Source organism: Phaeodactylum tricornutum, chromosome 17 (assembly GCF_000150955.2).
Source record: "Phaeodactylum tricornutum CCAP 1055/1 chromosome 17, whole genome shotgun sequence".
Lineage (NCBI taxonomy): Eukaryota > Bacillariophyta > Bacillariophyceae > Surirellales > Neidiaceae > Phaeodactylum > Phaeodactylum tricornutum.
The window spans coordinates 482,367-495,260 of NC_011685.1; the positions used below are offsets into that span (position 1 = coordinate 482,367).

At 48.0% G+C, this 12,894-nt stretch overlaps 5 protein-coding genes across 5 annotated transcripts; 3 read left to right on the top strand and 2 right to left on the bottom strand.

The window, feature by feature from the left end:
* Positions 1-14: 14 nt before the first annotated feature.
* PHATRDRAFT_38899 (predicted protein) lies at positions 15-1,554 on the bottom strand (the record flags this gene model as incomplete). The annotated part of the gene is made up of 1 exon (XM_002182937.1): positions 15-1,554. A coding segment is annotated over one exon (1,540 nt), but the record flags the coding sequence as incomplete, so codon positions are not given.
* A 771-nt stretch (positions 1,555-2,325) lies between these two features.
* On the top strand, positions 2,326-3,277 carry PHATRDRAFT_48444 (predicted protein). The gene has a single exon (XM_002182811.1). It carries the CDS (start codon positions 2,604-2,606, stop codon positions 3,063-3,065), a length of 462 nt encoding a protein of 153 aa, XP_002182847.1. The 5' UTR covers positions 2,326-2,603; the 3' UTR covers positions 3,066-3,277.
* A 1,030-nt stretch (positions 3,278-4,307) lies between these two features.
* On the top strand, positions 4,308-5,792 carry PHATRDRAFT_48445 (predicted protein; the record flags this gene model as incomplete). The annotated part of the gene is made up of 1 exon (XM_002182812.1): positions 4,308-5,792. The coding sequence occupies exon 1, from the start codon at positions 4,323-4,325 to the stop codon at positions 5,790-5,792; it is 1,470 nt and encodes a 489-aa protein (XP_002182848.1). The 5' UTR covers positions 4,308-4,322.
* A 134-nt stretch (positions 5,793-5,926) lies between these two features.
* PHATRDRAFT_48446 (predicted protein) lies at positions 5,927-7,388 on the bottom strand (the record flags this gene model as incomplete). Its single annotated transcript, XM_002182938.1, has 1 exon — positions 5,927-7,388. The coding sequence occupies exon 1, from the start codon at positions 7,379-7,381 to the stop codon at positions 5,927-5,929; it is 1,455 nt and encodes a 484-aa protein (XP_002182974.1). The 5' UTR covers positions 7,382-7,388.
* Positions 7,389-9,153: 1,765 nt separating this feature from the next.
* Positions 9,154-10,887, top strand: PHATRDRAFT_38903 (predicted protein; the record flags this gene model as incomplete). Its single annotated transcript, XM_002182813.1, has 3 exons — positions 9,154-9,497; positions 9,540-10,296; positions 10,381-10,887. 3 exons carry the CDS (start codon positions 9,154-9,156, stop codon positions 10,885-10,887), a joined length of 1,608 nt encoding a protein of 535 aa, XP_002182849.1.
* Positions 10,888-12,894: the final 2,007 nt, after the last annotated feature.

Consider the following 12,894-nt stretch of genomic DNA (forward strand, 5'->3'; position numbering starts at 1 on the left):
GCGAGCGGAGGTACTATTCCATTGGTCCAGCGGACTATAGACACCAGGACTTGCCGTGCTCTCGACCCGGCGAAATAATGCCCATCCCGGACCATAGATCACATGTACCAAAAGCCCACAAAGAGCGCCGTAATGGGTTTTCTTAAGTCCGAGAATGACCGATGTTGTACATAAACATGTAGCCAAATCCACTCGCAGCATACCCAAGTCACAGTGCAAATTGCTGGATGTATTCGGGACGTTAGTCATTGGCTTTGACAGCAACAGAATTCCTGTAGCGGCTAGTTCTTGACCGGCGACAATTATCGAGACACTCAACACACTCAGAGGAATCCGATCCAGAAAAGGAACCAGCCAAGTTCCTAAAATAAGGGTCAATGACATCTTTACAGAGCCAAGGATAACTACAGAGGTTCCGTGTCGAGCGCCAAATTTGTGCTGACCTGCAAGTCCTCCCGCTCCGTGACAACTTGGCATGGCCCCAAAAGGACAGAGGAGGAAGTTCAATAGACCGACGCTCCAGCAAACCTTTCGAGGTGAAAGAATCGAAGAAGCAGCAATTGGATGGGATTCGGCTTCAATTAAAGAATCCGGGACATAAAGTGTCGACGCCAAGCAGCATAGGGATATAACAGAATTTAGAGTTGTCAAAGGTAACTGGGGCAAGGCCCCTTGCCAAAAGCCAGTGCTCCAATCATTCCAATTTGTTCCCCGTATTGCTAGAGTTGCGATTGGCGCCGTGGACCAGCCTGGCAAAGGCTGACTGCCTCCCGTTGTGGTTGTTGATAATAACCCAAATACAGCTAACAGAGCTCCTAATCCAAACAGAAATAATCCAATTGGTCGAAGGGGCCTTTCTTGAGCTGATCTCAACCCATTCGTCTCGACAGAATCCGAGTGTATAGAGCGCAGCCCCCAGTATGATGTGACGAAGCAGACAACCGCTAGCCAGCGCCCGTCTAGATCCCACCAAGATAGCTCGGTGATCCATGTCCAACCGTGTACCATAAGCGAGAGGCCAACTCCGAGTTGCATTCCTGACACAACTGATCTTGGAACGACTCGATGAACAAGCTCAATCCCATTTGTGGCTCCCAATATCGTGAGAAAAGCGCCCATCCAAATCCCGGCTGTTGTGACTTGCCGAAGAGAAAGTTCGTCGATCAACGCTACTGCTGCGATGGCTTTCATTGGCTGAACCGGCATAGGTAGGTCCCAAGTGTAACCGGTTATAAAATTTGCCAAGCCGGCGAACCAGAGTGCGGCGGATGCGTGAATCACGCGTTGTTGAGCCAGAGCAACAAACAAAGGTATAAACGTTCCCAGGTCTCCGCAGCTCCCCGACACTTCCGCCCATGATACATGTCGGTATATGTCTTTCGTCCTGTGCCACCACCAGCGATAGAAATTTGCAAGGAAGGAGGAGAGAAAGTTGAACCACGGCCTTTCCTCACATACTCTAGAAGAGTCCACCTGCAGTTCGTTTAGTGCGGGAGGTTGCGGGTCAGTATCACTGTCACTGCTACCGTTGACGATGCTGTGTGATGCTTCCATTTGAGATTGCGACGAACGCAACTGCGAAACAGGACTGTCTTCCGCTTCTCTGCGATATAGGGCCCTCTACAGTGACAACTATCTCGTGGAATTATCTACCTGGTGAATCAGTTGCTATCACGCTGGGGCTGCTGTGAGGACTCGATCGTTTTTGCCCAGAAAGGAATTCAACTACATATGAGTACTCAATCTGCTCGGATTCGTTGTCTCATTTTTCTTTTTTCCTTCACAGTCGGTTAGGCGTGAAAATGAGGTTCGAAAGTCTTTGATTGCGCACTGTTGTTACTTCGTTGGTAAAGGATGTAGGGCGGGGTAGCACATGCAACCATAGCAATTAGATAAGACTTCAGGTCCTAGGCTAAAAATATACATAGCTTTGAAGCCTGTTACCATCGTCTCATAAGACTCATTGTGTTATAAAACACTATCGCTCGAGAATATATTATGCTAATTGTAAGCTAAAAAATAAAAGTGACAAGGCATCGATCGGTTGGATCTTCTATTTCGGTTCACTGTCTATCCGGGACCGAGAAATGCATTAATTTAATTGAGAAAATTCGGTATTTGGGATGAGCAGGGGTGAAATTTTCGCTATTTGGGAAAAATCACACAGTTTCTAAGTGTTTTGATTCTCGCGGGAAATCCTTTTTAAGTACATTTTTTAATTAAGAACAACCCCATATACTATTCATAGCCATTTAGATTCAATTCACCAGTTCCTTCCATGAAATTTTTGACTCTCCACCCAGCAGCCAACTCTTTCTTGTTCACGACGTGAAGTACAACACTGGCTGAGATATTGGACAGCGGCGACAAAAAGGAGAAAGTGCAGAAAGCAACGCTAGGCTTTGACAGTAAGGGGGATCAGCACGAATTCATCCTGTCACAAAGGGGGTTCGTTGGGATTAGCTTTTACTCGCAAGCCGCCGAAGAGATTTCGGACAACGAAGAACCCCACGAGCCGTTGTTCTCGGGCAAAGCTGCGAATGAGCAAGCACTCGGTCCGGCACAGTGCATTCTAGAAAAAAAGATGTTCTCGCTGTCCGGGCATGTTGCCAAGCCCGTCAGCCAGAAGAAGATATCGTAACGTTTTACCAATCCTATTGCACGGAGACGCCGCCTTTGCCGGGCAAGGGGTAGTCTACGAGACCATGCAAATGGCCGAGGTGCCCGATTTTGATGTCGGTGGAACCATTCACGTCATCATCAACAATCAGATTGGCTTCACCACCAACCCCCTACATTCGCTCTCAATGCCCTACGCGTCGGAGTTGGGCAAGGCCTTCAGTTGCCCCATCTTTCACTGCAACGGCGACGATCCCCTAGCAGTATCGACGGTACTCGAGACCGCCGTCGAATGGCGTCACGAATGGGGCATGGATGTCATTATCGAGATGGTCTGCTACCGTCGTAATGGTCCCAACAAATTGGATCAGCCGGCCTTTACACAACCCAAACTCTATAAGGAAATCTCTCAACACCCACCAACCCTGGATATTTTCGAAAAGTGATTGATTGAAGAAGGAACCTTATCCAAAAAAGATGTTAAGAGATCCGTGACTTTACGCTGGAAAGCTACGAGAAGGATTTGGAAGCTTACGAGATGTATGTGGAAAAGGAGACGGATTGGTGGAGCTCCAGGTGGACCGGTTTCAAAGGGCCATCGCAGATTAGTCGTATTCGTCCTACCGGCAATGAGATGGACTTTGCGCAAGATAGGAATCCGAGCCGGAACGGTTCCAGCCAATTTTAAATTGTACCATCAAATGGCCAAAATCTTTAAGGCGCGTCGGGAAATGGCGAAGGTATCAAATGGGGCACTGCCGAAACCTTGGCGTTTGGTTCGCTCCTACTAGAAGGGAATCATGTGCGTATTACCGGTCAATACGTTCAGTGCGGTACCTTTTGTCACCGGTACGCCGTCGTCAAAAATCAGAATACAAATCCTCAAGGGCGGTCAGGAACGCAACAAACGTCACGTTACTGGGGACAATAATGTCCAAGGTTTCCAACGCGTGCGTGTCAAAGGAGTAGTTGACAATCAACAAGCTGTCTGTGGGCGGAGGCTCTCCAAACAAGGGCAGCGCCATTACAGCCTTCCGCTGTCCGAAAGCGCGTCGTGTGGGGCCCACTCTGGATGCAATCTACAACGGCAATAGGTACCCGCTCTGCACCAAACTCCGCATTGAAGGGATGAAGTGCGACGTGACATCCAAATGCCGACGGTCCAGAGTGACGGACATATGACGCACTTGCAATATACTTTGGCAGCAAGTAATTTTCTATACTACGTTTGTCATCCAAGACAGCAAGGCCAACAATTTCTAGCTTCATAGTAGTTGTGTTTCTGACTTTTGTTGGTTGGAGGTTAGTAATCGTTTGCATGGGTCAATGCCAGCCCCGAGCCCTCACCATTGGAGGCAACTGACCACATGAAAACAACCCTTGTGATCTAACATAGGATAAGGGGTTTTTCTTAACTAAAAAGATTACTTACAAAGTATTTCCCGCGAGAATAAAAACACTTAGAAACAGTGTGATTTTTCCCAAATAGCGAAAATTTCACCCCTGCTCATCCCAAAAACCGAATTTTCTCAATTTAATTCTACTTGTCACTGTCAGTTAGGAGCCGGGGCAGCGGGAAGCGAGACATCATTTCTGTCTCAGATTCTATGCGGTATTATTGCTTATTGACCTTCGACTTCCGCCAAGCAAAATCAAAGATATCACGCCCCATCTCAGCACTAAACTTTGTGCAAAATCTTACCATGTTGCTCTCCTCGAAGGTCCGTCGAAAGATCCATCAAACGGTGGACTGCCCTACATCGGCCTTGGCCGTCAACTGCTTACAGTTTCCATGCTGCATGCCTACGGCGAGCCCTTGGGTTGACTTCCACACCGACGATGGTGGCGCTGGCAGAGGGCTTTCGTTTTCAACGGCCGACTGGATGCAGCAGCTCAAGGCTATGGATTCCTCGATCAAGCTTCGTGACCTAGTAATTCCGGGAACTCATGATTCAGCATCGGTGACGATCTCGGGATGGAAGCCGTTTAGTGGAGTCGGACAAACACAAAATCTTTCGGTTTACGATCAACTGTGTAGCGGAGCCCGCTACTTGGATATTCGAATGGCTGATAACTCAGCCCACAACGGAGTCTCCATTTGGCACGGGTGCTTAGAGGGATGTCCATTTGACCAAGTTCTGGAAGAAATTCATCAATTTGCTGACGCACACAAGGGCGAGTTCTTGCTATTGGAGCTTGTCCCCGAGTACGGGAAAGACTTTTCTCCCCAGAACCGTCTAGCAGCCTTGCAAAAGGTGCACAAGACTTTCGATTCTTCCATCATCCGCGATTTCTCATCGTTGCTTGGTAGCTACACTCTCGCTGATATAAAGCCAAATCAGAGTGTCGCCGTCCTTGTTCACCCTCGATTCTATAGTGACTTTGCGGTCGACGGCAAATCATACCAGCAAGACGAAGTGAAAGAAGCATTTGGGTTCTTCAATTCACATGCTATTTTCCGCAGTGTTTGGCACAACACTCGGAATCTTGACAATCTTCTTGAAGGAAATCTCCAAGATGTTCGAAAGCATGGCGCGAATAAGGCTCAGTGGCATGCGGGTCAGTTTTTGCTCACCCCCGGCGTTGGTGGTGCAAGTGACGTGGTTCAAGCTTTAATTGGTCAAAACAGTTTACGGCCTGTATCGCAAGCTTGTCGTCTCTATCAACCCAAGGTGCTGGACACGTTTCTGAGAGACCATGCAACGGAATCGTGGAACTGGATTCTTTTAGACTTTATCGACTTATGCCCGGCTACCGTTCATTTCATTTTGGCGCTTAACGTCCCCATCCAATTGGAGATATTTGTGGCGGCAGTAAAGGGCAACGGTCACGTTCAAGATGTCACGACTAGGATTAAGACTTTCGTTCAACGAGGTAGGGTTCTCTTCTCCCCTAACTTGATGAACGATCTCCAGGTGGGTCCGTTGCTTTCTTCCTTGACTGTTGCTTACAGGCTCGGTGAAGAATTTCGTGTCGTTACAATTTCAATTGAGATTGATACGATGCTATTGATTAGTGCCTTGGGCACTAGTCAATGCGACAGCAACGTTATCGTTCCTTCGAACAAGGAAGGCTACGTTGGTGGAAGAGGCCTCACACAGTCGGCGCAGGAGGCAATTGTCAAGTATGAGTACAAGAATAAATTGTGCGAATTCGAGCTTGTTGCACAGTGAATCTGTATGGACGGATGCATAAATTCGCAATGAACATTCAACATCGAAATTTCTGAAGAGTCGTGTTCAAGTATACGCGCCATGCAATTCTGGTAGCTGTAGCTAAATTCCTGTTCATTTTGCCAGAATTTATCTCACGCCATGGTAGCATCGTAGGGGCTTTGCATGGAGTCGTGATCTGTGAAATCCGTTTTGGGAGGGCGATCTTCGTGCTCTTGTTGTTGGGACGTTTGTACCGCGTTGTTTCGCCGATTAAGAAAGCGCTTAGAAAGCACTATGCCAATGCCAGCCAGCGCAGAAACTAGTCCAACGAAAAACCCCACCAGAACAGGGCGATCGAGGTCACTTGAGCAGAATTTTGGAACTCCAACTGAACAGACGCTGGTGCTTTCCGTGCCGCATTCGTTGCACCATGCAGTGACTGACCATGTCGACAGAAACTCGTCAAAATCCAAATGTTGGCACGTCGCGTTGTGACAACGCTTTCCAAGTGAAACAAGTGTGCTTGAATTTTGAACAATGTCGCCGGGTCTGTATTTTATTTGAAACCATTCCGTATTCGTTTCGTTATCGTAATAAACTTCAAATAGTAAAGCCGTCCCGTAGTCAGGTAATGTGTCAATCGGATCCTCGTCCAAAGCAGAAAGTAGCCCTAAGATTGTTGGATAGTGCGCAGAATAGAGGAAAAAGTCAACCGTCGTATCCTGCATGCGTTCCAAAATTTGGAGCAATAAATTAGCACCGACCATACGTCCGGCAAAAGAATCTCGGTATTTCAACAGCTCTGCTCTATGGGCTAGGCCTTGCAGCTGAGTCCATTCTTCGACATTCAAGACATCGGCAACATCAGGGTCTGCTAATGATTGGCACGTCGAACCTGTTAGGTCCTCACATTCTGTTTTCGCGACATGAATGAGGTCAAAAACATTCCATAGTTCCTTAAGGGGTACAATCCTACCGCCATCAGCTGATTTCGCTGAGTACTCGCTAAACTTTGGAATAGAAGCTAGCTTTCCCAAAAATGCCCGATTGTCATTCTCAATTCCAATCCAAGTCTCACTTTCGTATAGGCGATCCAGCTGTTTATGAAACGCAACGCATTTGTCGTAAGCACGGATTCGAATGTCAGATTCTAGCGGAGTCGAATAAACGGATAGAGGAACAAACGTTGAGTTTGCGGGCAGGAGCGAGGAAGTCTCGTCATTCGGGAAGCTCGCTTTCCAAAACCCCAGTGCCAGTGCATTTGCCGATTCGATAGTCCGTTGTAATGCGGAGGACTCAAGACGAATCCGTGCCGATGCAGCAGCTCCGTCTTCGAAAAAGGCATCATAGCGAATAGCGAGCCAACCCCCAAGACTGTGAAGTTGGCTAACACCAAGAGGAGTCAAGCCATTTCTAGTCTGCTCTTTCAGGTTGTCAGAGTTCTTTTGTAATGGATATCGAGCCCCGTGCCGTGTTATGACATGAACTTGACGTATGGTGGGAGATCCCGAAGATGCTGTCATCCACATGGAGGAAGCGGGTGGTGGTGAGACAGTTGATCCTAATAGGATCACCAGAACCCAATTTTTAAAGATAGACATCCACATCCCTCGCTTGGACTTTGGCGATATGTTGCTCATAGAAATGTTGTTTGTAAATGGCTTTCGATCTGAGAAAAGCGAAGTTTGTGTAACTGCCGCTGGAGGGATTTTCTCGCCACTATGGTCTGTTGCACTTCTGGCATTTCTCCGTAGAAAAGCGTTCTTACGTCGCATGGCTAGACGGATTGGCTTCCGGAAGTGGATGATGACCCAGTTGGGTTGTTGAGCAAATCCAGTGGTAGTGGATCTGGTGATGTGACATAGGTAGTATGTCACAGCCCCTATGATTTAACCTTGTGTTGCGTATCATCAAGTCCTGTATGGAATGTACTGTAAAAATGGACCTACGTATCCACTACGGTGAGATTAAAAGAGTTTATCAGACCCAATGCATACACGGATGTGTAGGTGATGTTTCTTGCCTTCGTGGGGAGAAACGGGTGAGAAAGTGGCTTGTTTGATACAGCTTTCATGGGTCTTCCCCATGGTCGCGGAACCGTACGGATCGAAACTGTTACGGTATACACCATCGCGACATGTCTGTGCGACAGGCAACAGATATGAATGATGACGTGAATGGGTATCACGGTAAGGATGGCAATGAAACCATTGGATTTGTGTCGGCCTTATTGTACAACACAATGTATTCGCGGTATACCTATGAGAGTCCGATGGAAGAGGATCCGAGAAAGGAATATACAAATGAAGGATAGGGCACAGTCCCACAACTTGGAGGAAAGTAATCAGGCAAGAATGATTACTCACCGCAAGATTCTGTGTGGGATTTATACTTAGAAGAAGAAGACTCATATGTGAGAGTGAGATTATCTGGAACATGGTAAGAGGTTGTTCATCTGAATGAGCAGACCACTTCTCATGGACTAGTAGTAGATTAATCTTCCCCTCATTGTTTTAGAAAGTCATTGATCCAAATATTGCATTAGCATAGGTCCTTGTATCCGCTGTCTAACCCGTGGGCAGCGTTGTAAGCAAGTTGAGTTTTACAGTCCCTAGGTTCTCTTAGGTGTATTGCAGGTTGTTTGTAATAACGCCCAACCTGTGTTTACCAAGTATTGTTGACACTGCATTTTCCTGTTTTCCGTACGTACATTGGTTGTACTACGTAACAGATTAACAGTCTTGACAGCACGTCAAACCACTGCTGCTCATCAGCACAGTCGTTACTGGTGAACACCCTTAAGTCTACTTAAAGTTGTTCTCAATTTTCCACAAGCTCCATTACATCCATTCGTGTTGTATAAGTGTCAGAGGTATCACTTAAGGTGATATTTATCGGCTTGTGCGACACATTGTTTGAAAGCCGCTTCCCTATTTCCTCACGCTAACTGGTACCAAGGACCCACTAGTACTGCTACAGGGTCTTTTCGGTAAGTTACTCATGGCTTCCCTACTTCCTCGGAGTCGCCGGTGCCGAAACCCCCTTGGAGTCTTCAGGGCTTGTCGGCAGGGCCGCTTCGTGACTACGGGTTGCTCTAGTCAGGTGAGGTAGAAATACCAATAGGCCTGAAGACCTCAGCCCTGATTCCGGTTGGGACGGACTTACTGCCTGGCTTAAATCAGTGCGGGGGGGCTAATCAAACCCTCGTCAGTCCACAAGGACACTACCTACGGAGGTAGAAGTGAATGTACCAGTGCTAGCTTCGTTCACTGGTGTAGGGTCATACTAACGAAGTCCGCCATAGTATACAGCGAAGGACCCGAACACATAAGTAGTAGTTTTTGAAGAACACTCTATTGGTCCGGCTACCCAGCCCACAATGGTGCCTGCCACCCGGCAAATGAAAAGCGAGGCTGTCTATGCACACATCTTGGATAACATTCTCTTGTTGTCCCAAGAACACCCTATCCGTCTTAGCTTCCAACAGCAGGGATATGAAACAGCCATCGACATTCTCTCTATCTTCGAGAACGAACTCGATGCCCTCGGTTACAGGTCTCCCACGCCTGTCGACGGTGTAGACAACCCACGGATCCCACTGCTCATGGCGCATCGACAAATCTTGCGTCATTTTCTACGTTGGCAAGCATCCTTTGAACGGCAAAAGGGGAGCCCTATGAAGCCTTCGGAACTCATTGCGTTGAACAACGAAGACTTTGTTCAGTATTGAGGATCGGCACTTGGCCAGGTATCGACAACCAGTAGTCCCTCAACCTTGGCCCCCACCGCAACGAGCATCACCCCTAAAGTGCGATCTGCTGCTGACGACTTCAAGCGTGGCGTTAAACGTGACAAAACGCATTATCCCGTACTCAAGGATGACAAGTACTGGGATAACTTCTACCGTTCGTTTGTGGTCACTGCAGTCTCGCATAATGTCGAAAAGGTCCTTGACCCAACGTATGTTCCTACAGAGCCCTCTGACAAAGCACTTTTCGAAGAGCAAAAGAAGTTTGTGTACTCTGCACTAGAACACACACTGCAGACAGCGGCGGACTTTACTGCGGCCATTGGAAACCTGTACACCAGGAAAGTGCGTGAATTGGAAGAAGCAAAGGATGAGGAGGATGTTAAAGTCAAGCCACCGGCTCCGTTCTCGAAGGAAACGAAGTGGATTCCGTTCTTCAAGTTGTTGGTAAACTACTTGAGCTCTGTGACGGGAGTTAACAAAGTGCCGTTGGATTATGTCGTTCGGAAAGACGACGACGTTGCTGCACCGGATACCGAGTTCAAGACGGAGCACGAGAAGTTGGTGCTGTCGACTCCCCATACGGGGACGGCGTTCAACAAGGACAACGGGAAAGTTTGGATCCAGGTGAAACAGTTGACTGTGAACGGTCCAGCTTGGACTTACGTTGCGCCTTTCGAGAAGAAACGCGACGGTCGTGGAGCGGTCAAGGCTTTGAATAGTCACTATGAAGGTGATGCGGTGATGTCCAAGTCCAAGGCGGCTGCATTTGATGTGCTTGAGCACACCACCTACACTGGAGAACGTCGTAACTTTGGTATGGAACGGTACACGAACGCCTTGTCGACGGCATTCTAGACCCTGGACAAGTACGGAGAGACCTTGACGGAGTCAAGAAAGGTGGATGTCTTCTTGCGCAATAATCACTGCACCAATCCCAAGATGCTCTCAGGAATTGCGGTAATTCAGGGAGACGCGGATTGGATGTCCAATTTTGCCAAGGCGGCCGACTATTTGGCCTTGTTTACTAACACCAATACCTCTCAAAAGACAGGTTGTTCGATCTCAAGTGCTCAGCAGACTAGTAACAACAAGAAGAAGCCGGCTATTCGAGCGGGCAACTATACTCCAAATGAATGGCATCAGCTCTCGGACAAAGAAAAGGACAAAGTTAGAGCCAAGCGAGCGGCCGCCAAGTCCTCTCGCGATAAAAATAAGCGCTCGGCAGCAGCAATCACTCGTTCGAGCGAGAAACCTGACAAGGGGAGCGCGGATGGTGCAACCAATGCAGGTGATCAGTTTGCTCTCTCAACCAAGAAGAAGAAAAGGAAGACTGTTGGTTTTGAAGGCGAAACGAGCGATTGACTTGTTGGGGTCGACGAGATGTTGTCGGCCATCCTAGTTCGAGGCCTCATGAACCTATCTATTGCTGGATTGCGCTCCAGTAAAAGATGGACCGAAGAAAAGGGCAACCGTGGCATTGGTCGCATGATTTCGGGATCTAGAAGTTCAAGATTCAAAGGTTGAGTAGATCTTGACTCCCATGCAGATACGTGTATTATGGGAAAGGTGTTCCACATATACAGTGCAACCGGGCAGAAATGCACGGTTATGCCGTATTTGGATAAGTATAAACCGAGAGTTGTTGATGTTGCAGATGGATGTACTGCGTTTGACAACCCGGTCACCGGTGAGACATTCATTTTGGATGTGTTCCAAGCATTGGACATGACGGGTGACTTACAGGACCCTTCGTTGTTGTGTCCGAATCAATTGCGGGCAAATGGTTTAATTGTGGATGATGTCCTTAAACATTTGTGTCACAACCGCAAATCAACTCACTCTATTTATATTCCTGAGGTGAAATTGCTTATTTCTTTGGAATTACAGGGAGTTATGTCAGGGTTCCAGGCACGATTGCCAACCCAGACGGAGATTGAGACTTGTGTTCTTGTTGTACCCACTGCACAGGAAGCGTGGGATCCTAGTTCTGATGAGCTAGAACAACAAGAGCGTTTGAAGGAGACTCGGTTGTCTAACGTAGCTGGCACCGTGTCTACGTTATTTTCGGGTCGAAAATCGGAGATCTCAGCAGTTTTATTGTCCGTCAGCTCTACGCTTATGGATGATGACTTTGTTTGTGGAATGGAACAGTCTGTTTGGATCATGTCGGCTATGGCTAGTAGTACTGTGCGTACCAAGTCGCGGCACTCAACAATGGAACTGATGGAACTATCATGTTGTTGGGGCATTGGCCTCTCGACGGCACAGAAAACTTTGAGAGTGACAACCCAGAAAGGTTTGCGGACTGCTGTCCACCCGTTGCATCGCCGGTACCGCACGCAACAGCAGCAGCTTCGTTACAATCGTCTGAACTCCAAATTTTATTCTGACACCATGTTTTCTTCATCGGTTTCTGTGCAAGGCAATACTTGTGGGCAAATCTTTGTGAATGATTTGAACTATAGTAAGTTTATACCGTTGAAGAGCAAGGGTGACGCTGGAATGGCGTTGGAAGAACTCTTTCAGGGCGTTGGGGTGCCAACGCATATGCACACCGACAGAGCAAAAGAGCTCACCACTGGGCACTGGCGGAAAGTTTGCCAGAGCTACGGTCCGGTGAAGCAGACCATGTCTGAACCACTGACCCCGTGGCAAAACCGAGCGGAATCGGAGATCCGGGAACTTAAGAAACAAGTGCTTTGTATTATGTCCCATGAGGGTATTTCGCAAAGATTTTGGGATCATGTAACCGAGTATGTTTCGGAGATTCAGTCTCGGACTGCTCACCCATTGTAGGATCTCAAAGGTAGGACGCCCATCGAGCATGTCACCGGGGAGACCCCGGATATCACGTAGTGGCTGGAGTACAGGATGTACCAGCCTGTGTGGTACTTGGACCCTGGGGACTTTCCAGAGGAGAAGAAATTGCTTGGCCGGTGGTTGGGTCCTGCACACAGAGTCGGACAGGCGTTCTGTTGCTGGATTGTTCCCAAGTTGGGACAAGTGATTGCACGGTCTATGGTGCAGCCAGTTTCAGAAGACGAGCGTGGATTGGACAGTTTCAAGACTAGGTTGAAGGATTTTGACAAGTCAGTTCAGGACTTCCTCAACAGGGGCAACACGCACATACCGGATGGTGGCATTAGCTGGAAAGCTGACCGTGTGTACGCTGCAATTGATGAAGATATCAACCCCGTAGAACAGGAGTCCACCATGCCAGAGGCCAATGAATACACAGAAGAATCCTTTGATAAGTATCTCTCGGCAGAAGTAGTGTTAGCATTGGGGGACGGAAAGCAGCGGGCCAAAGTTACCGGTCGAAAGCGGGATACGGATGGAAACCCTGTTGGCATTGCAAATTCTAACCCA